The sequence below is a fragment of the Chiroxiphia lanceolata genome, chromosome 15 (genome assembly GCF_009829145.1).
Source record: "Chiroxiphia lanceolata isolate bChiLan1 chromosome 15, bChiLan1.pri, whole genome shotgun sequence".
In the NCBI taxonomy this organism is placed as follows: domain Eukaryota; kingdom Metazoa; phylum Chordata; class Aves; order Passeriformes; family Pipridae; genus Chiroxiphia; species Chiroxiphia lanceolata.
In genome coordinates, this window is record NC_045651.1 from 16715789 (window position 1) to 16738302 (window position 22514).

At 53.7% G+C, this 22514-nt stretch overlaps 1 protein-coding gene across 3 annotated transcripts; it reads left to right on the forward strand.

The window, feature by feature from the left end:
- Positions 1 to 6632: 6632 nt before the first annotated feature.
- Positions 6633 to 21510, forward strand: PITX1 (paired like homeodomain 1). 3 transcript variants are annotated; one of them, XM_032702903.1, is made up of 4 exons: positions 6633 to 6647; positions 15072 to 15253; positions 18096 to 18301; positions 20926 to 21510. In XM_032702903.1, the coding sequence occupies exons 2-4, from the start codon at positions 15091 to 15093 to the stop codon at positions 21463 to 21465; spliced, it is 909 nt and encodes a 302-aa protein (XP_032558794.1). In that variant the 5' UTR covers positions 6633 to 6647; positions 15072 to 15090; the 3' UTR covers positions 21466 to 21510. The 3 variants fall into 3 exon arrangements, with proteins under 3 accessions (XP_032558794.1, XP_032558795.1, XP_032558796.1); XM_032702904.1 differs by lacking the exon at positions 6633 to 6647 and adding an exon at positions 10879 to 10904 and having other exon boundaries at positions 20926 to 21465; XM_032702905.1 differs by lacking the exon at positions 6633 to 6647 and adding an exon at positions 14806 to 14955.
- Positions 21511 to 22514: the final 1004 nt, after the last annotated feature.

Genomic DNA, 22514 nt, shown 5'->3' on the forward strand with positions numbered 1-22514 from the left:
CCCTAAGTCCACAGGGAAGTGCTGTTCTGCTCTTCTCCTTTGCAGGTACCAAAAGGTGAAGCAAGAAAAGCTGCAGCCAGGTACATCTTTGCACAAAATACCAAGCACTGTGAGCAACACAGAGGCAAAAACACCTCTGTGAACAGGACTTGCAGGTGGGTTTTCTCTGCAGGCTGGGGGAAACAGAGGAGGATTAAAACACCTGACACCCTCCAGCACAGTGCTTGGTCTTACAACCAGGAGCCTCAGCCTACAGTTCTCCCAAACAGCCACATGTGATCCCTTTTTTAAAATACTTCACTCCAGCCATAGCATTGAAATATCATTCAAATACATTCTGAAAGTTTTTTCTTTCACTTATTTTTTTTTCCTGAAAACACGGGCAGTCACTGAATTTAATGTTTTGTAGAGTAAAACCACAAGGTTTCATTCAGTCCTCATCTATAATTGTGGTAGACACTAAAAAATCCCTCGAGGGCCCCAGCACACACAGAGCCAGACCAGATCCTCCAAGTTCCCTCCACACACAAATCCTCCTGAATAACAAATATTAATATATAGTAAATAATAATTGTAATACTTAGCACTTCCCACCCATAGATCTCACAGTATTTCACTGAGCTAGATGAATGCCTTTAATTCTTTTGCTCCCAGGCAAAAAGAGCACTTCTCTCCTGCAAACACTTTCCATGCAGGTGTTTCATTTTAACCTTACAACTAGTTTTGCTGATTATGTTGTGGTCAGCCCAGTCATTGGGAGAGCTCCAGGTTAGTCTTCTTCTGTGCATGTTCCCCCTGGGAGAGCAAAAATGCTAAAGGTGTTTGTAACCTACACAGATGGATGATTCATCTGCTTTCTAAGCACCAAATATTTGCAGTCAAATTAGATGGAACTAGATGGTCTTTAAGGTTCCTGCCAACCCAAATCATGCTATGATTCCATGATTCTGTGATATTTGGCAGGATGACATCCTCTGGCACGTGAGGACAGCCAGGTTGGGATGGCAGGGGTAGCACTGAGAGTGCACAGGAGAGTTCTTTGAGGAAGCTCACAAGATGGAAAGCTTTAGGGATCCAACAGGATCCAACAGGTGTTTACATGTGCAACTACCAAATCCACCTCGAGCACCCTCGCCCCAGTGCCTCGCTCTGCTGTAAAATACGTGGAGACATGGAAAATGATGTTTTATCACATCAGCTCCACTGGCCACTCTCAGGCTCTCTCTGGAAGCCACCTCTCCTTCCTGCTCAGCAGACCTCGGGGAGAGGTTTGGCAATTAAATGTGGCTTCATGTGGTGGATCCACGAGTAATGAGATGCATATGAAGAAATTAGTGCAGAGTTGGTTGTATCCTCCCTGGAACCATACAGAAAGTGCAAAAATTCCCTCAGAAATTCCGCCTCTAACAACACCAGCCTGTGTTTAACCCCGGTTTCATCCAGTGGTGGTGGGATGTGCTGGTGCTCAGTGCAGCCAGGGCAGAGACTGGGGACAGGAGGGGATCCCCCTGGCCCCTGCTCCCCCGGGGACAGCTCAAGGCTAACACATGGTAGCCTCTCCCAGAACGAGCCCACTCTTCCGTTTAATCCATCCCTACAATTAGAAGGTAATAACTCTGGTGGGAAAAATGTAACAAAATATCAAGCCATCAGTTTTCATTTGTATGAGGCCCTGTGTCTGCTGCCAGAAGGCTCTGTCCGATGCAGAGCTCCTGCCAAGTAACGTGTATTTACATCATTTCCACCACAAGCCAGCGTGGTCACCTCTAAATATTAATGTCTGGGACCTGTGCACAGAATGGAGATGAGTTTCAGATGGATCATCAGGCACTTAAATAGTTTTAGAACAGCTTTGGAAGTCATTAATCTTGATAGATACAGCAGTAATAACACAAGACAGAGAAGGTCCCATGGGGCTGGAGAGGAGGCAGGCCTGGCTCTAAGAAAATCTTGTTCCACAGAACTATTTAACATCAGGAATGAAGACTGGCTGGGCCAAAGTCCCCTCTCCTGCCTCTCACCTTGGCCCAAAGCCAATCCCTGGGGAAGAGGGAGCAATAAAGTACATACCCAGTGACAGGTATATGCAGTGCACAGCTCTGCCCTCAGCCACCTCTTCAGGAATGAGCACAAATTTACCTGTAAGTAGCTCTGACCCTGTTATGACCAAAGCTAAATGCTTCTCAACTGAAGGTAGACTGGAGTATCCACATCTATATTACACCTGGATGGGTTTTTTTCCTGCCAAGGTCTAAGAAGCTGGTTTGAGGAGATGCCAAGGTCTAGTTCATGGCACATTCAGATCCAGTGTTACATTCACACAGTGCATGAGCTGAGAACTGCTCTGCTGTCAAAGCGCAGATGAATTATACTGAGCACAACAGAGTATTTGGAGTCAGATGTGACAACTACCTTGTGAGAGCACGTGTGTTAGTTTGAGAGTATATGGGCCATCTATCACTTTCCCCAAAATCTGTAATTCATGGAATAAACTGCAGTAGAGATACTTGGATCCATGTCTAGACCTTAAGTAACTTTCCACTAATGCCCGAATCCCCAAGATTCTGTTCTTTGGCAGTTACTCCTCAGGCAGATCTCTAGAAAGTCATCAAATATGTTGTGATTTAACTGGCAAATAAACAGCTGACCACAAGCCTCAGAATCCTGCAAGTGCAAAGAAATACACCAATATTTCATTGATGGACATCTACTCCCATTAACGTCCACATCGTGTAAGGAAACATCTCCAAATGTAAGTCCTGAAGAATAACAAGCAGTTTTATTGGAGTAAATGTGGCCTTCCCAGTTGTCCCAAACAGGGCTATAATTATTTTTTAAAGAGAATTAAGCTAAGTATTACCACCCTCTACAAAACTTTGTTTGTTTGTTTCCGTTTGTTGTGGGTGATCCTCGGTTTGCAGCTTGTTAGCAGCATGTCACCAGGGAATAAACAAAACCACACGCACAAAAGAAACCTCTTTCCCAACGTCTTTCAAGGCCCTGCTAATTGCTGACGCACACAACTGCTGCAGCTCTTTCTGTTCTTGCATAACTGTCACCATTTGGGGATGCGTAAATATCCCTGTGTTTATTACTTAAAGATGGCAGTGATGATAAATTCGGTGATTTAAAAGGAGTGAAAGGATTCCCTTGCCACAGCAAGTGTTTTCTGTGCTTCCACCTAACCAGCGAGGCAGTGGTGCACTCCTCATTTTGTCCACAAAGAATTCGGGTCCAGCATTATCGATCCAGTGCGGCTACAGCAGGCTTTAGTAACCATGATCAAAATGCCAATGAACTCTGCTCTTGTACAGCTTTTTCCATTTGTCCAACACCTTTTCCTGCCTTAACCTGTCCACATCCTGGGGAAAGGTCGGGGTAGTTCTTTGCAGGCACATAAACCTCGTACGACTTTGCTGGAGTCACACCAGGAGGTCGGGCAGAAAGGACTTCTCTCAGTCCTCATAATTAATTTTCCTTGCATAAACTCATGGATACGTTTTTTAAGGAGCTGCTCTGCCTTTTCCTTCGCAATGGATGACTTTTTCATGAGCAGCGTTGGGCTGTGGATGAGGTTGGGAAAAACAGGGACAGCTCAGGGTCCCACTCTGCTGCTCTTCCCATAAATCTGAGACGTGGACTTCTTTCAGTGGGGAATAGGAGTGAAGCAGGGAGGGGACTGAAGTGCTGGAAATATTAGCCTGAATGGATGATCTTGCAGGCCTGACTCACACAAACCTCCCAGTGGAGTGGATGGGAGGGCTGCTGGGCTCAGATATAAAGGGAAAATTTCATTATTAACTCCCTTCCCCCCGTATGGTTAGGTCTGTCTTGGGAAGGACAATATTTTCCAAACAATTTGTCATTTCTTTTTCTGAGCTCTCCTTTCCATTTGGCTCCAAAACAAATGTGCGTGCATAGAAATGAGCTTATCCCTTTAAAGTTTGCCTCTTCTGGGAAGTTTAGAAATGTTACAATCCAGTCATGTTCCAAACATCCCAGTTTCTCCCAAAGAAGCACTGTGGCCTTTCAGACACTATTCCGAGGATGGACTAGCAGGGAAGGCTGAAAATAAAGGAATGGGTGAGCTTGGAGAGTCATTTTTTCACTATATTTGGAAATACAGAGAGACATGCTTTTAATGAATGTTTTGATGATTTAAGAAAGCAATAGCAAAGTGTTCTTCTGTTTGTGTAGGAACAACCTGTGCCACCGTCACACAAAATATGAGCTTGGCTGTGGAAACAATACTTTTGGAAGCTGGCTTGGCTTGGAGATGGTTTGGTGCTGGCTTGGTTGGCAGCAGCAGGGTCACCTGGTGATGAAGTGCCTTTCCCTCCCAACCCCCAGCAGCACTGCACACTCCTCAGTGTCTTTTGGGCACAAATTGGCATCTGCATCCACCTCTGGGGGAGAAACTTTGCCACAACCACCTTTTATTCTGGAAGCTGAATAAATAGACACTGAGACTAATTAATCCATCTCTGGATCAAGTGCAAAGGAAATAGCGTGACTTAAGCACCTACAGAAAGATTTTTATTCACATCTTCTATTTCCACCTTATTTTAGCTTCTGCTTCCACCTTATTTTAGGCACCACATCTCAAAGTTCACTCCTACGTCTTGCCCCAAAGCTACATATATTTTTCTAGTGCCTGGAGCTCGCTGTTAGTGCCTGTTCAGAGGTGTCTCAGTCTGACTGAGGAGCTCAGTTTGGCTTCCAGCCCATAACACACATGCAGCAAGGACTGTGTCCTAGGAGAGGAGGGTTGGAATCTGTGGATAATCTACCATGCAGCCCAGAGGCCACAGACCAGCCCCACTCCTCTGCTGGGGGCTCTTTGACCAGTTGTTTGCCTCTCCAGAGTTTTTTTGGTCCCCTCTAACAGGGGGATCACTCTGAGCTTGTCCTCCAGAAAGAGACGCCTGAGCTGGGGGATATTCCAGCATCCACACCCAATATTCATGAAGGAAGGAGCCTGCCAGCCCTCACCTATGCTGAACGTGGGCAGGAGGTTCTCAATATTTGTCCTATTCACCTGCTCATAGTCATGACTCAAATTATTTGCAAACAATCACAGAATCAGAATCCCAGACTGGATACAGTTGGAAGGGACCACTGGAGATCCTCTAGTCCAACATCCCTCCTTGCAACACTTCAACAACCCAGAGGAGTTTCCTCAGCACCCTCTCAAAGACCTGGGCAACACCTCTCCTGGTGCTGAGTGAGCTGTGCCCCAGTGCTGGGGACATCAAGACCATCTGCAAGACCAGTGGGACACGGGGGGTCTCCCTGTCATCCCAGACAGGCAGGCTGGGAAGCTCCCTCCACCCTCAACATGTAAACATCTGCTGGAGGAAGACTTTTCTCCTAATAACACATCATTAAACATTGATTTAAGGACAATCATCTTCCCTCTCTTCAGTTTCACAGCACCTTTAAAACAGCTGTTAGGCTGCAGCGGGGATGATCAGCTGAACAGGAAACACATTGTTAGCTCCCAGTATTAAAACAGTAGAATGCATTAATTTATGAGCTCCTACTCCCTCTCCAAAAGTTTTATTATGTTAATATCACCTTGATGTGCTGGTAGGCTCTGGTGCCAAAGCCTCTTTCACACAGTATGTGCCATCCTAAATTACAGGCTGGGCGCCTCCTGGAACTGCCTTTGGAAAACTGGAGTAAACCAGCAAGAGCTGAAGTTAATATTATCTTACAGACTAACAACCAGCTAATGCTCGACATGTGAATCCCATTTACTTCTTCTCTCTATAACAAATGGCAAGTGTGGGACTGGACTGTTCCTCATTTTATGCTATTTATCTTTCTGATCCATTCCATATTCGTTGTCCTTGGTTTTCAGCTACAGTTATAGCCTGTGTGTGTATGAGTGTGTGACCTGCTCTGCTGAGGGAAGCACAAGGCACATCTCTGCTGTCTCTGTGTTCACTTGGTCACTGCAGGACTTTCGTGCTTTTCTCTTGGAAGGGAAACTTCCAGGGGGTAGGTATGAGAAGGAAAGTGTCTGAAACTCCAGAAGCATCCCTGGAAAATTAAAGCGAACCAAGGGCCTGGGGATGAGCAGTGAACTCAGTGTGCCTGTATCACCCAGGGAAGCATGTCCTGGAGTCCTGCATCCTCCAGCCCGGGCGGCTCTGGGAGCTGTTCTCTGCCTCCCCCGGGGTGCTCGGCGCTGCGCTGAGGTCCTGAAACAGGAGAGTAATTCGGGGCGGGGGGGGGGGGGGGGGAAGAGAGAGACAGAGAGAGAGAGAGAGAGAGAAAAGTGGCCTTTCCTTGTCCCTGCCCCCTCGGACAAGAGCCCCAACCGGGAGGAAATGAAAAGGGCAGGGGCCGTGTAAGCAGGAGCCCGAAGCCACCCCCCGAGGGAGGCTCGGCCGGGCGGGAGGGGGGCCGGGCCCGGGGATGCCTCGGGCGGACGGACGGACGGAGGTGCGGGGCTGCCGGCGCCACCGGGCTCCGGTGCGGGGCGGCCCTGCCCCCGGCCCTCCCCCGTCTGCGGCACCCTGGGACGGGGCTGACGTCAGGAGGAGACGGGGAAATCTCCCAAGAAAACCCTGGAGCGGCGGCCGGGGCGCGCACAGCGCCCGCCGGGCCCGGCACCCCGCCGCCGCCGAGCGCAGCGCCCGGTGAGTCGCCCCACGCGTGTGTGTCCCCCCCGCGCCCGTCCCGTCCCGCCCCACGCGTGTGTGTCCCCCCCGCTCCCGTCCCGTCCCGCCCCACGCGTGTCGCCGCCCGTCCCTCCCCGCCGCCCGTCCCGCCCCCCACGCGTGCGCCCCGCGCCCCGTCCCGCCCCACGCGCGTCTCCCCCGCGCCCCGTCCCGCGGAGCCGTCCTGCATCCATCGCCCCCGGGCCCTCCCGGCGCTGCGGGGACGCGGCTGGAAGGGCTGGGAAACAAAGCGGAGCCGGCGCGGGGAGCGCCCCTCGCCGCGGCCCCGCGCTCCGCTCCCCGCGCAGCCCTTGACATCTTTATACCGTGTATAAATTCTTTCGGGGCCTCTGCGCTTCGTCAGCTCTGACAAATGCGCTGGGAAAGGCAATTCCAGAGGGGTTACCTCATTTTATAATTTTTTTTAATGCGTGTGTGTATATATACATATATATATTTAAATTTTTTTTTCCGAACGCACCGCAGCGCTTCCAGCCTCCGGCGCTGCTGCGCGGGACGCTCCGCGGCTCGCCCGCGGTGCCCTGGGCAGGGCAGCCCGGTGGAGGCAGCGCCGGGGACTGCAGCGATGCCCGGAGGCTCGGGCGGCCCCGGTGGGGCGGGGGGTCCCCGGGACGAGCGGGGGATGTGGGTGATGCCGAGGGGTCCTCGGCTGCGCTGCCGCGGTGGAGAGGCGGCTGCTCCCGGCGATGCGCGGGGCGGGCAGGCGGGGAGACCCTGGGCCGTCGATGAATTTTCCTTTTCAGAAAAATAATATTCTGCAGCCCCTCTGCTTTTCTTTCTTTTTCTTTTTCTTTTTTTTTTTTCTAATTTAAAAAATAGGCACCATCTTTGGGAAGTACATATGTCACGGGTTCTGTGCGGCTCCTGCGGTGGGAGTAAAATCCTGGAAGTGGGGGAAAAAGGCTTTTTTTCCGCATGTTAACCCGGCTTAAATGGACCTGAGGACTCCCTATCGGTGATATCTTTCGGGGAATTTTTTTTTCAGCCTCGTGTTAAAAACTTTGCCACTAAGTGAGTTTTCTCTTTTTTTTTTTTTTCTGTTATTTTGTCCCTTTCCCCCAAATTTTGCCAATCGTACTGCAGACGAACACAAAGTCCGAGTCACGAATTGAACATAAAACGATACTGTTGTGCTTGAATCGAGGACCAAGACGTCGTTTGGGGTTTTTTTATAACAATTAAAAAATATATACTTTCCACTTAACAAACCAAAGTCCCTCTTCTCCAGGTTATTCCCTGCGCCAACTCCAGCCGCCTATGTAAAATCTGACTTCCAAATATTTCCTGAGGTCTACTTCACTGGTAGAACTTCCCCAAAAATCCTTCATTTGTCTGAAATATGAACAAAGTCCTTGGAAATCCCGCGCTGGAGCCGTGGCCACATTTCCCTGAGAAAGTTTTAGCCGAGTTAAAGGCTCCTGTGATCGAGGCAGATCTTTCCTGCTGAAACCCACCGCCAAACAATAACCTGGTGGCTCCACCACCTTTCCTTTACAGTGCGTTTTATTGTTCATGCATGTTTTATTGTGAAAATGTCTATTTCCATATATATATATATATTTCCTTCTTATCGCGTTTAGAGAAGGGAGCGCCTTTCTCCCAAAAAATGATCACAGATGGAACAATTCATTATTTCCCTCCCGTGATGAGCAGCTCGGATATACGTTGCTTCTAAATAACGAAAGGGGAGGAGAAAACATTTTCTAGTAAAGCCAAATTCCTTCGTTAGACCGCCTCCTAAACGTGCTAATAAAACTAATTCGTTTTATTTGCCCTGAACTTTTATATCTAACCCAGCGCGCTGATTAGCACAGCCCTCTGGAAGGCGGTATGTTCCTATCTCTCCCCGAGATGTGCCAGTTAAGATATGGCCGTTCCCACAATGAAACTGGAAAGAAAAGTGTCCCGTGCCTTTATCTCGGCGGTGTTTGCTCCTGGGGCAGCGGAGACGAGCGGGAGCTGCGCCGGGAGCAGCTCGGTGCCGCCGGGCAGTGGGGCGAGATCAACCGTTCGAGAGGAAATAAGGAAAAAAAAAGTCAGAAAAAATATTAAAAGGACAGAGAGGAAAGAAAAAAAATATAATTGAAAACTGGGGAGAAGGGAACAAAATAAGAGAAAAAAATATTAAAAGAAAAAAGTATAAAAGGAGGAAAAATAAATAAAATAATATGGAAGAGAAGAAGATGAATGCACATATAGATTAATTATTTCTCTGATTTTGTATTTTAAAGCAGGAAATGTGAGGGTCTTGCAGAGATTCGCTGCTGTTCTAAGCACGTTAAAGAGCCCAGCGCATTATTAGAATATTTCAGCCTTTCAGGAAATGTCCTGTTGAAGGGAAACGTGTTTCCCCCATCCAAATGCTGGAGTAATTAAGAGGTTGCTCGGCCGAAACAAGGTGGGGGGAACCCACATGGAAACATAATGTCGTTCATTCCAAACTCAGGCTCTTTTTTTCTGCTGAAGAAGAGTCTTCAGCAAATGCCAACGGAGTGCACGGGCCTCTGATTATCCTGTTTCAGAGGCATCTTTTTGAGCCCACAAAAGAGCCTCATTTGGGGATCTAAAGATGCACAGAGTAACATGAGCAGGCTGCCTCGCAAACTCCGGTGCCCCTTCCTCCGTCAATTAATCAGAAAAGCATGTTCTCTCTGCCCAGAGAGGGAATTGTGGGGCTATATTGTGGTTTTTCCCCTCTCTTTCCCCCACCTAGGGAAACAACCCCCATATTCCTGAGCTGTCCATCGTCCGACGTTGTTATTGCAGGGCAATGACACTTTCTCCCGCTCACATCAGATTTATCAGAGAGAAACCCAAGCCGCTTCTAACAGCAAATTCACATTGTTTTAGAGCAGAGCTCAGTGCCTGTGGTCTGATGGATGCGGGGAGGGCTGGGAGGTAGCTCTGGGCAAGGGCGAGATTGTGCTGCCAGGCGTTTTATGGGGAAAAAAAGAGTTGTCCCAGGTCGAACGCGCAGGAGATTGTTTCATTTTCGGGATGCGGGCAGGAGAATGGCGGCCGAAGGGAACCAGCACCGTCCCACCCCATCCCCGGCCGCTTCCAGCTGCAGAAACGCGAGTAGGAAAACCGTTTCTCCAGCCGTCAGTCGCTGCATTTCAAGAAAGCCTTGGGGTATCATTTGTATCTGTCAGAAAACATTAAGCCTTCAACTTTTTCATCCCGAGTTTTTGCAAGCGCTGCCGCTGGCCGCCGCGCCCGGGGGAGCCCCGCAGCGGGATGCGGGTGGCAGGGGGTGGGGGGCAGCCCCGGGTGTCCCAGGTGCCCCGGGAAGAGTCCGCTCAGGAAAAATCCGTTTCCCCCTTCGTGTTTCGATGGCGGGGAGAGCCAAGGCGGTGGGGCAGGGTCCGCCGAGCCGAGGGAAGCGGGATGGGGCAGGGAGGCGGTGGGAGGCCGGGGGACCGAGAGCGGCCGGTGGAAACCCTCCCGCGGAGCATCCGCGGCGCGGAGGGGCCCTGCGTTCCCGCGGAAGGCGGAGGCTTGGCCGGCACTCGGAGGGACGAAGGCTGCGGGTCCAAAAGGGGCTAATTTCGTTTTGCTCTACTTCTTAGGAAAATTGCTGTCCTGGCTGCGCAGAGGAGGACAGGCCGGCCAGCAGCCAGCGTAATTTTCCACCTTCCCCTCCTGAGCGATTTAACACGCGCTTCGGGTTGGGTTTCTTCCCTCCCTCTGCTTCCCGCTCCGCCCGGCCTGGGGGGAACCCGGCTCTGTCTTTGGCGGAGGTCGGGGGGTTCCGGGGCTCCTTTCGTCGTTTTTGGGGTTTGCTTCGTTTTCCCTTCAGGACAAGCCCACGGTCGCGCGGGGAGTGCAGAGCTTTGCCTCGCACGGCGGCGTAAACGTGGGTGTCTCCATGTTGTGCGTGAGGGTCATGCTTTTCCTTTGGGGGGATGCTGTTTTGGGGCAAGACACCCCCGGAACGCTGCCCCGACAGACACCACTCCCCCGGCACACCGCAACAACAACCACCGCCCCCCCAGCGCGCTCCCTGCTCCGCGGGGCACCGCGCTGTCCTGCGCGCACTCCTGCGCGCATCCCCGGCCTCTGCTTCTTCCCACACGCGTGGGAATCCCGTGGGTCAGAGCCACGCACCAGCAAAGGCGTGGTCGGTGGGCGCTGTTTAGATGGTTTCGTTATTAAAAGTCGTTTTCCTGCAGCAGCTCCCATCTGCTGGGTTCCACGATGAGGACACCTGGAGAGGTTGGCTGGCTTGGCTTGGGCTTGGTTTGGCTGGGATTCCACTGTTTGGGTTTGGCTTGGCTTGGTTTGGTTGCATTCATTGCGGTTTCATTTGGTTTGGTTTGGTTGCATTCGTTGTGGTTTGGTTTGGTTTGGTTTGGTTTGGTTTGGTTCGGTTTGGTTTGGTTTGGTTTGGTTTGACTGAGTGAACTCGAGTGTAGCTGAGGTGGATTGGGTTTAGTTGTACTGAGTTTGGTTTAGCTGGGTTTGGTTGGGTTTGGCTCGACTGAATTTGGTTGGGTGTGGATTGGAGAGCTTCTCCCTTCTCTCTTGTCTCCCTACAACTCTATTTTTCAGAAGGCTTCCTTCTCCTCTCGGGCAGAGGTGCGCTTGGGAGATGCCTTTATTTTTGTAACAATTCCCAATAATTTATAGACTGAATCTGAGTCTATACAATGCTAATAAATCTGAAAAGGAAAAGCTGGCAGAGACTGAACTTCACCACCTGATATACGGCCCAGGTGGTTTGGCATTGGCTGCAACCACCGCAGCCAGCCGGGAATGGGAGCCCCACTCCGAAAACAGGGACCCTCTTCAGGCACCTGGGGGGCGACACGGCCCGGTCCACTCGGGACAGCGGGAGTCCTGCTCTCGGTCAGACACGTCTCCTCTTCTTCATGGGGCTGTCACCGGCGTGGCCAGCGCTGATTTATTTCTAAGAGCCATCCCTAGTTCTGCGGTTATTTATAGCAGGAGGAAGCGGAGCGGTTTATTTGCGGGCTTCCAGCCTCTAACAGATCCCTGGCGCAGTCCTGAGCCGGGGGGAGCCGGGAGTGCGGTGGCTGCGCGGGCGCAGAGCGGGGATGCTCCCCGGCCAGTCCCACGCAGGGGTTCCCACGCAAAGCCCTCCCGCCACCCGCTTGCCCGCGGGTCCTGACCCTCCCTCCGCCTCTCCCCGGCCCTTCCCACGCCCACGCAGGTCGCGGCTCCCCAAGGGTGTCCTGGCAGGGTCGGGCGGCTGGTGGGGTCCCCACAGCCGGGCTGCTGCGGCCTTTCCTCCCTTCCCGCAACTCCTCTGGCCCCCAGCGATGTGGGGAGAGAAAAGGGGATCCCAGCTCTGTGACCCCGTCCTGCCCGGCCCATGGGGCCGTGAGGCCGCTTCCAAGGCCCGGGAAGCAGAGCCGGCTCCGAGTGGGGCATCAAGGCTTGCCCTGGGTCGTGGGCTGGCTAAAAGGTGAGGCGTGACGTCAGGGATGCAATGAATGACGTCACGTGAACGGACCCGTGACATAGCACCCGGTGGAAGAGTTTGTCAGCCGAAAGCGAGCTTGGAGGGGAGGAGAGAGGAGAAAGCGCCGATCTGGGGGTGACCGCCCTGCGGGAGCGCTCTATTGTCACGCCAGATGTGTCACGACCAGCAACGGGAATAACCGGGTGGATTTGGCTGTGGAGCGAGAGGATGCCCTTAAATCCACACAGAAGACAGATATATGATATAGATTAAATATATATAAGATACAGGTTAGATGTATATATAGGATATTGATGTATGCCCCCGCTGCAGACCCGGTGCCCGGTAAATACCTGACCCTGCACCCGGGCAGGGGGGCCAGGGGGGAACCGGGCTCTGCTCCGGCTCCCGGGGGCCGGGAGAGGCAGGGCCAGCTCATTACTCTCTATTTAAGGCCTGTTTCGGGGGATATCTGCCTCGGGGACACGCCAGGAGGAGCCGGGGGGGCTGTGGCCCTGGGAGGCACCCGGACCCGGCATTACCGCGGCGGAATCACGTCGGTGCCCTGGCTCTGCCTTTCCTCGCGCCCAGCCCGTAGGAATTGAGCCTAGAACGAATTTTTAAAAACTAGATCTTATAGAGTAGAAAGAAAACGTAAATTAGGTGCATTTTTAAAAAATACATTAAAAAGAACGAAAAAAGCCACCTCCGGTCTGGAGGCTGCTGTGACAGTGGGTTTAAAATAGCCAGAGCGGAGCCGGGCTGTTGGCAGCCTCGTGGAATCATAGAGACATCCAGGTTGGAAAAGACCATTATGATCATCGAGTCTCTTCAGCCTCCCTTCAGCACAGCCCGCCGGGCTCCCACGGAGAGCGGAGGAGCCCCCGCAGACCATCCCCGGGGCTGCCGCCCACGGAAATAAAGGCAAAAAAGGGACTGTGGAGGGTCTCAGATGTGGTGCACGTTTGCAATCTATTCACCTTCCCTCTTCTCGGGAGAAAGGCCATCCCCACCTCTTGCTTCTGCCCCGGGAGGAGGTCTCCATCCTTCCCGTGCCGTGGGCTCCTGCGTCAGCTGAGCCCCTCGAGGCCCAGAGCCCCTGGTAAATACTTGCATTTTAAAACACGTCCATCTTTAGCAGCCCCGAGGCTGTCTGGTTCACCTCGGGTGCTCGACGTTCCCAGTCGTTTGCAAACTCCTGAGCGAAGTTCAGCCGGGAGCGACAGGCAGGGAGAAGGACATTAAGATGTCAAAAAAAAAAAAAAAAAGAAGGTGAAGGGGCTGGGAATTTTGGACTCCCTCCGCCTGGGGTCACCGGCCCTGCAGGGCACTGCCGGAGGGTGCGGGGCGGGCCCGGCTCCATCACCCCAGAGGGGCTGGAAAAAGCCTGCGCGGCTGGAACAGTGCTTCCCTCCACTTTTCCATAAACCAGTTCAAAAGTTCTCTCCCACATCTTTACTTGATTTGAAAGCAAAATACAGTGTCAGGATAGATCAGCTAAAGTGAGTCGAGAAAATAGAGAGGAGAGAGGGATCCTTTCCCCGGGCAGCCACAGCCGGGGTCCTTCTCCCCTTTCCCCTCACCCCCTTCCCCGGTGCAGAGAGCACCCCGCGGGTACCCAGGTTCCCACCTTCTTTTCCCCCGTGGGTTTTTCCACTTCGCCGAACACCGAGGTGTTATCCAGGAAGGCTCAAGGCCGTATCCCGGCCTGCGTGGGCAGCACAGGGGACCGGCCCCGCTCCACGCGCTCCTGCACCGGGACAGGGCACACCGGTGGCTGCTGCAGGACAGGGAGGCTCCCGGGGAAGCGTCTCCCGCTCCCTCCCCACCGGCTGCCCCGGCCCTCGGACTGGCAGAGCCTCAGACACCCTTCCCGAGGGTCACCGCGAGTTCGGCTGCGGCAGGAAAATTATTTGTTATTAATCGTGTGCTGAAAGATGATGTGGTGGGAGCGATGGCGCGGCCGCTGCTCCCCGGGCTGCGCTCCCCCGGCCGCCGGGCAGGGCCCGAGCCGCGTTATTGTAACACCCTCAGCCTGAAACAAAATGTTAAAAAAGGTTAAAACCAGCTGAGACACGGCCCAAAGCACCCCTCCGGGAACATGTTTTCCCCGCGGGGCTGAAACGCGCGGTGGGGTCGCTCAGCCCCCCGCAGAGATGCTGAGGAGGGCGCTGGGTGCGCATCCACGGCAGGGCGCGCAGGTTGCGCGGGTCGTGAGGCCCAGCAGGGAAGGGAGCGGGGATACCCCTGGAGATACCTGGGGCGCAATCTGCGCGCTGCCGGCTGGCAGGGCACCGCGGAGCGGGGGCGAACTGGCGGGGCTGGGCGGGCGGGCGGGGAAAATCCCGGGAGGATTTTCCACCTTTCCATTCGTTCGTGGAATATTTTTAATACATCACCGAGTTTGGAGGACGCGGCGGGTGGGGGGAAGGAGGAGGGAGGGGACCCCCGGAGGAGCCGCGGCCGGGCGGCGGGGGCCGGGCAGGGGCGCGGGGGGCCGCGGGTCTGGGCGCGGGCGCGCAAGGAGCGCGGATGGCGGGGAGCGCGGAGGCAGGTCCCGCGCGGCCGGGCTGGGCCAGCGCTAGATGGAGTGATGCATGAGCGAGACGGGGAGGTTTTAACCTTCAGGGGGAGGAGCCCCGTTTAACTACAGGCATTTGTTCTAGGGCAGGTCACTTTAATCTCTTTAGCTTTAAACTGTCCAACTCGCAACTCGCGTTTCTCTATAAGGGATCTTTACCACTTCCCTGCCTATGCGGCCGGAGCGCCGTGCCTCTCCCCAGCAGACAACCGCCTTCCAGGCAGTGCCCAGACTGCTTCCGACACCCTTAAAATAATACTGTTAGTAATAAGTGGATTTGCTTTTGGTTTTTGTTGATTTTTTTTTTCTGCCTTTAAAAAAAAAAAAAGCTCCTTGTTCCTTTCTGTGTGGAATAAACACCTGCAAACTCCCCCAGGCAGCCCGGCGCCCCTGCCATGGATTCCTTTAAAGGTGGAATGAATTTGGAGAGACTGCCCGAGAGCTTGAGACCCCAACCCTCCCATGACATGGCTTCCAGCTTCCATTTGCAAAGATCCTCGGAACCCAGAGACCCGATCGACAACTCAGCCAGTGAATCCTCCGACACGGAGGTGCCAGGTAACCCTCCCCCCCCGCGCCCCCCGCGGCCCCGGCCCGCTCCCCCCGCGCTGCCTCCCCCTCCTCACCGCACCTTCCCTTCGCGGGGCGGCCGCGGGTGCTGTGCGAGCACCCCCCGCGCAACCAGAGGCGATGGGGGACAAGGGGAAGCAAGAGCTGCCGGTGATCCCGGAGGCTCCATCTCGAGCGAGCCCCGGGAGCCGGAGCGGGGGACAGGGGGCCCTCCTGGAGCTGCCGGCCCCGCCGTGCCCGGCGCTGACAGCCCGCCGGGAGGGCACACATGGCTCCCCAACCTCCCCAACCCCATCCCAGGAGCTGCTCTTTTTTCTTTCTCTCTCTTTTTTTTTTTTTTTTTAATAAAAACCACAGTTATTAATTGATGGGGTCGGGAGGAAGGGGGGCTCTTCGGGGAGTGCGGTTTTGCCGGATGTTTCTGAAATAATGTCAGCTTTTGCCCGGGTTTATTTTCCAGCTCGGGTGGTGCAGAGATGGAAAAAGATCTCTCTGTCAGAGAAAAAAAAAAAATTAAAGAAAAGAAAGAAAAGGCCGGCAGAGCCGGAGAGGCAGCGTGGGGCCAAGGCAGGCAGCGCGGGCCGCCCCGGAGGGGATGTGCGCGGCCGCGGAGAGGTTTCCCGCTGAGGCTGCACCCTTTCCCTGCGGAAAAGAAGCCCCGCAGGGAAAGGGAAGGGTCCTCGCGCCCTGACCACCGTGTGCGAGGGCTTCAAGGAACGCTGTAGTCCCCCAGATTGTATTTAATTAAAATAACAACATTTCCAGAGTGACAAGGGAAAGGTAGAAGAAGGGAACAAAAGCTTCAAGAAGGAGCGTGATACCCCTTCTCCAGCAAGACCTTTTCAGAGGCAGGTTATGTTTCATATAATTCAAATTTTTTAACGGCTGTTGTTGCTCTTTGGAGTTTTAGCAGGTCCCATAACTTAGAGAGTGGCTGTGGCAAGAGTCGGGCCCGAAGTGGCACCCGGTGATAAAGAGGGTTTGGGTCGTGCCTCCCAGCCTGATTCGCAAACAAAGTTAGGGACCGGCGTCTGGAAGGGACTCTGAGATTAGAGGGGATTATTGGAGATTAGAGAGGGAGATTTGCTCCATTTTGCCCTACCCCTGTGTGTGACCCCTCGGTGCTGCAGGAGGGCTGAGGACCTGCCTGCTTTTCTTCTCCGAGAAGCTGCAAAATGCATTTAGATTTCAATAATTTTTTTTAAATGGAAAAAAAGGTACAAAAGCCAATTAAAGATGCCTTACTTTACGATTTGGAATTGTGCAACAGCCCTGCGCGGAGGCCGGATTTTTAGGGAAGATTTGGAGGGGTGAAAGCCCGCGCTGGGCGAAGGGCCGCGACCGGAGCCCATCGGGACCACCGCTGCTTCCCCAACGCCCCCCGCTCCGTCTCGGCCCGGTTTACCCGAGCTACTCCCAGCCGAAAGTGGGAGGATTTGTTTTGGCGGGGGTTGTTTTTGTTTCAGTTTCCCCGCCGCCGCCAGGCCGTGCGGCTCGGCCGCTCTCGGGGCCGGGGGGGCCGGGGGCGATGGGGTCCGTGCTGCAGAGGCCTCGGTTGAGCTGCAAACGCCTTTTGGGGGTCCACTGAGCCGGTTGGGTTTGCTCACACCCTGATCCCTTTCCCCTTGGAAGGAGCCCAGTGAGGAGCGATTCAAGGGTGACTTTGCAAGGACGAGTCCTCCCTGGCACTGGATTCAGCCCGTGATTATTTTTAGACTCCCGCTTACCTCGCAGAGGTCGGGGCTGCAGAAATGCCCCCGGGCCCGCCGGCGGCGGGAGAAAATCTTCGAAAAGGGGTTTAAAAAAAAAAAATTAAAAGGAGGGGGAAAACAAAACAAAACCCTCAAAAAAACCCTCTAAAAGGGAAAACTCTGGACGGAGTTTCCCTCCTGCAGCAGCAGGACCGAGGCCGGGGTTGGCCGCGGCCCCCGGCCCTGCACAGCCCGGCTGCACCTTCCCCGCGCCGCCGGGGCCCGGCCCGGGAGCACATTTCGTTCAGGGCCTTCAGTCCGTCTCCGAGCGCTTCAACCGGGATAAACTAGGCCGAAACAAGGGTTGGGAGAGCCAGAGAGCCCGTTATGAAAGCGGAGCGGGGGTTCGTCCCCCCGTTGCGGTGAGACCGGGGCTCGATTCCCTGTTTCCAGTCCGCGCAAATCTCGGCAGAGAAAACCCTCCTGTTGTTTTTTTTTTCTTTCCTTTCGATATGATTTTTGCGGAGGGCTTCGCTCAGCCCCGTGTTAAAATAAACACCAAAATCCTAAAAGAGGCAGAATAAAATAATACTAATAAAAAGAGAATGAAGCGGGAGAGCGGAGAGGGGCCTTTTGCAATTAATTGCTCCTGGGTTTTCCACCCCTGCCCTTCCAAAGTTTCCTGTCGCGGCCGAGCACAACAAAGACAATGGAGCAAAGATCGCGCCTGGGGTTGGAGGGAGCGAGAAGGTGCCGTGGAAAGGCGGAGCGGCCCGTGCTGCGGGGACCCCGCTCCCCACGAGCGCTCTCACCCCTCGGGCCCACTTCGAGACGCTCTGGGGGTCCCTCGCGTTGCCTCCCTGGGTGCCCTGGACCTGGCAGGGCTCTGTGCTCCTTCCCCAGCCGCCCCGGGAAAGGCCGGGATGGGCTGCAGGGCGCTCGGTGGGCTCAGGGCCCAGCAGGACACGAGTGGGTGCCCCCACGCGTCCCTCCGGTGGGGTGGGCAGGGCTGGGTACGGGGCGGGAGTGCCAGCCTTTGTGTGCCCGCGCTGGGGAAAAAAACCCAGAGTAAAACAACACAAAACAAAAAAAAAAGAAAAGCAAACCAACCAACCATCCCCATCCCGACCCCCTGGCAGAAAAGGAGCGCAGCGGCGAGCAGAAAAACGAGGACGGGGCCGCCGACGACCCGGCGAAGAAGAAGAAGCAGCGGCGGCAGCGGACCCACTTCACCAGCCAGCAGCTGCAGGAGCTGGAGGCCACTTTCCAGCGGAACCGCTACCCCGACATGAGCATGCGGGAGGAGATCGCCGTCTGGACCAACCTCACCGAGCCCCGAGTGCGGGTAAGAGGGGCGCCGGTCCCATCGGGATCGAACGGGGGGCTCGGGGAAACTGCCCCGGCTGGGAGCGCTGAGGCCGTTTGTGGCAGTGCCAGGCCGCTCTGCCCTGGGGTTTAGGGACCAAAATCGGGATCCAGGCCGGAGAAGAGAAATTCGGCTCTCGGCCCTGGGAGATGCCGCCCGGAGCGGTCCGCGACCGCCGGCCCAGCACCGGGGACCGGCTCGAAAAGTGGGCGGCGAGCGGTGCAGGGGACAGCGAGAGGCTGGGTGGGAAGGGCCCGGCTGTGCAGGGAAGAACCCCCCAGCCAGGACGAAACCCCGCGCGGAGCAGGAGCAACCCTCATTCAAGCAGTTTCCTCTTGGCCTTGTTATTCCCAATAATTGCAAAATTACTAATCCGCTGCTCGATGCTGTTGCGGAGGCGGGATTGCGGGATCCGGTCCCCGCGGTGCGGGTCTCGGTGCCGGCCCCTCCCGGCCGCGCATCTCCCGCAGCCGCGGGCGGAGCGGATGTTTGCGGGGGCCGAAAGCGAAAGGCAAAGGCTGGGGAGGGATCGCAGAGTCAATACGCGCTGAAGACACAAACTTGTACCGCGAAGGTGCCTGGTTTTTACACGCCTCGGAGCCGATGCCACCATATATATATATGTACACATATATGGTATATTTTATATATATATATATATATTTATATATATGCACCCCTCTTAGCTGGACTGGAGGCTCGGCGATGTTGGTCCACACATATATATAGATATATAGATATATAGATATATAGATATATAGATATATAGATATATAGATATATAGATATATAGATATATGGATATAGGTTTGTGTGTATATATTCACATAAGCATATATACAGCCTCGGCGGTTCCTTTTAGAGAACTTTGAGTGAACGATCCTGTGAAAGAATGACCGGGCCGAAGCGGCCCGGGGTCTGTCGATCTATCGCTGTGTCTGGGTTTCTCCACCTCCCCTGTGCATTTTTCCCCCACCCCGGAGATTTTCCCTCGCCGTTTCGGCCGTGGTCGCACAGCCCGGGACACTGGGCTGAGCATGGGAGAAAACGGCAACCTCGGAGCGAAGGCCCACCGCCCGAAAAATCCACTTTTTATTTTTTTTTTTTTTTCTCTTGGCAATTAAACCTGGAGTGACCAAATCGGATTACAGAGATTCTGTTTTAAACCTTCAAAGACTAAACACCCATCTGAAACAAGGGAAATGAGTCTGAAAGCATTGTCTTAATTGAGTTTAAAACAAAACAAAGACCGTGCATTAATACTGGTCGAATATTTCAGGGAGCAAATAAAACTAAAATATGAGTTTGCAATTAACATGATTTCGTTCTCCCTCTATGTGGAGATGTTTGGGTTTGATGTTCGAAGATTGCAGATTGCAAATCTAACCTTAATTTGCTATGAGGGCCTTCCTTTAAAATGTCTAGGAGCCATAATTAAAACTATTACCCTCATTTTCAGGAAATTCCTGTCTGGAAGCACCTTCCGAGGAGTATATTACAGGTTTTGAACATGTTGGCTTTCGTTTCCTATTTATACAGGATTCTTTTTATTATTGTTATTTTTTGAAATAGACTCTGCCATCCGTTCCCCCACGAAGTTTCCATCCTTGAGACCGGTGTTTGATAATAGTTGCGCCATTTCTGCGCCGAGAGGGGAGGCCCCGAGAGCGACCCCCCGCCCCCTCCTCGGCTCCGGAGGGATCGGAGCCTCCGGGGCCGGGGCCCGGTGTCCGCAGGGAGCCCGTGAACCCTGACTCAGTGGGAGAAAGCCGGGGTGCGGTGGGGAGGATGCTGCAAGGGAGGCTCGAAGGCTGGGCGCAGGCGGCAGGCAGAAGGATGCTGATTTTTAACCCGGAAAAAGAATTTTGGGGCTGCCCGGCTTCCATCACGAGGGACTCAAACGCTTTCCGAGAGCTAAAAAAAAAAAAAAATAATAATAAGAGAGAAACTGGATCACGTTTTTGCATCAAACACCAGGAGCGGCCCCGCTTCTCTGTTCCCTAGTCAGGGCTGTAAATTCTCATTAGATATAAAGGCAGAGGCTGCATCTATCCGAGGGCGATGCAGGGATTGATTTTTTTTTTTCCCCCAACCTAAACATACTAATCCAATCCCCTTTTTTATGATCTGTAACAGGGGGCTTTTATTACACGGCATTAGCGTTCGGAAACGCGGCAGAGCCGGGGCGAGCCGGCCCTAATCAGAGCGGGCCGTGCCTTCGCCCCCCGCCTGGCTCCGGGAAAGGGGCGGTGGGGGGGACCGAGGGGACCGGGGGGACGCGGGGACCCGCGCAGGCACCCAGCGCAGAGAGGCGGCTGCGCGCATCCCGGCCGGAGCATCCCGTTGGACAGAGGGATGCGCGCAGAGCCCGGGGTGCGCGCAGACACCCTGCGGAGAGGGATCTCGTCCCGCAGGGGCGGGGGGGCTGCGGGGAGAGGCGGTTCGGGGCCGCGGAGCCTCCCGTGGTATCCCGGTGGGGCCGTGCGGGCCGGGGGGCAGCCGGCGCTGGGCTGCGGGTGCCATCCCCGCACCGCCGGCGGGGAGGGGGGGGCTGCTGCGGCCCCGCACTCATCGAGTCGTGTCGGTTCCCCCTCCCCACGCAGGTTTGGTTCAAGAACCGCCGAGCCAAGTGGAGAAAGCGGGAGCGGAACCAGCAGATGGACCTGTGCAAGAACGGCTACGTGCCGCAGTTCAGCGGGCTGATGCAGCCCTACGACGACATGTACGCCGGCTACCCCTACAACAACTGGGCCACCAAGAGCCTCACCCCGGCGCCGCTCTCCACCAAGAGCTTCACCTTCTTCAACTCCATGAGCCCCCTGTCCTCGCAGTCCATGTTCTCGGCGCCCAGCAGCATCCCCTCCATGAACATGCCCTCCAGTATGGGCCACTCGGCCGTGCCGGGCATGGCCAACTCCGGCCTCAACAACATCAACAACATCAGCGGCTCCTCGCTCAACTCGGCCATGTCCTCGCCGGCCTGTCCCTACGGGCCACCGGGCTCGCCCTACAGCGTCTACCGGGACACTTGCAACTCCAGCTTAGCCAGCCTCAGACTGAAATCAAAGCAGCACTCCAGTTTCGGCTACAGCAGTTTGCAAAGCCCCGGCTCCAGTCTAAACGCCTGTCAGTACAACAGTTGACGGACTTGACACAAACCACCTCCGAGAAAGCACCGCCGACAAAGCAAAGCAGAAGCAAAGCGACGTTTAACGGAAAAGACAAAAAAAAAATAAAATAAAATTAAACACGGTTATGACTAAAAGCAAACCCCAAGCGAGAGAGGAAAAAAAATAAAGCAAAGCGCCACCCCCCAAAAAAACCCCCAAACCCAAAAACAGAAGACCCAAAAGCTCCGCGGACTTCGACAGTCTAGAAAAAAAAAATTATTGCAAACTAATGATGCAACCAACAAAACAGCGCTTTAAAAATGTACAAAATTAAAAATAATAATTAATAATAATAATAACCCCCTCGAAAACCGTAAACGGACCAGAAAACTTTTGCAAGAGACACCGAAATCTGGTACATGGATGAGTTGCAATTTTTTTCTCTGGATTATGCGGGTTGTATGTGTTTACTTGAACTTGCACAGGAGTCGGTAAGGCGGCCGCTGCCCCGCGGGGAGGGCGGCAGGAGGGGACGCCTCGGTGGTAAGAGCTGGTGGGACGGTCCTTGGCCGCTTGTCGCACGGGAAGAGTTTGGTTAATGTTTACCACTGAGAAACAGAATCACACTCGGAAAAAAAAAAAAAAAAAAGAAAAGAAAAAAAAAAGACCAAAAAAAGAAAAGGTTGGGGGGGGGAGAGGGGAGGAAAAAAAAATATAAATCGCAGAGTGCAATCTGCGGGGGGAAAAAAATGGTTAAAATATTAGGTATGAAACTATTAAAAATAATAATGACAAGGGTCAACCACTTATATAAGGTTATATTTATATCTCCAGTTGCATTGTGCCGGATCATTGTCCTTGGCCGTTGAATAAACCGTTTTTAAAATGCATGATTCTTGATGTTTTTTCTTTAGTTGGAAGCTATAATCCAGTCATTCCTGATACTAAGCAGCTCAAGGTTCCTACCTCTTCATCCTTTCCGAAAGACTGCAGTATCCCCGGCTGTGAGAGAGCACAGAAAACCTTCAGTGATGCAAAAACTGTTCATCTGTCTCCCCATCCAAAGTCTTATCCTGATAATG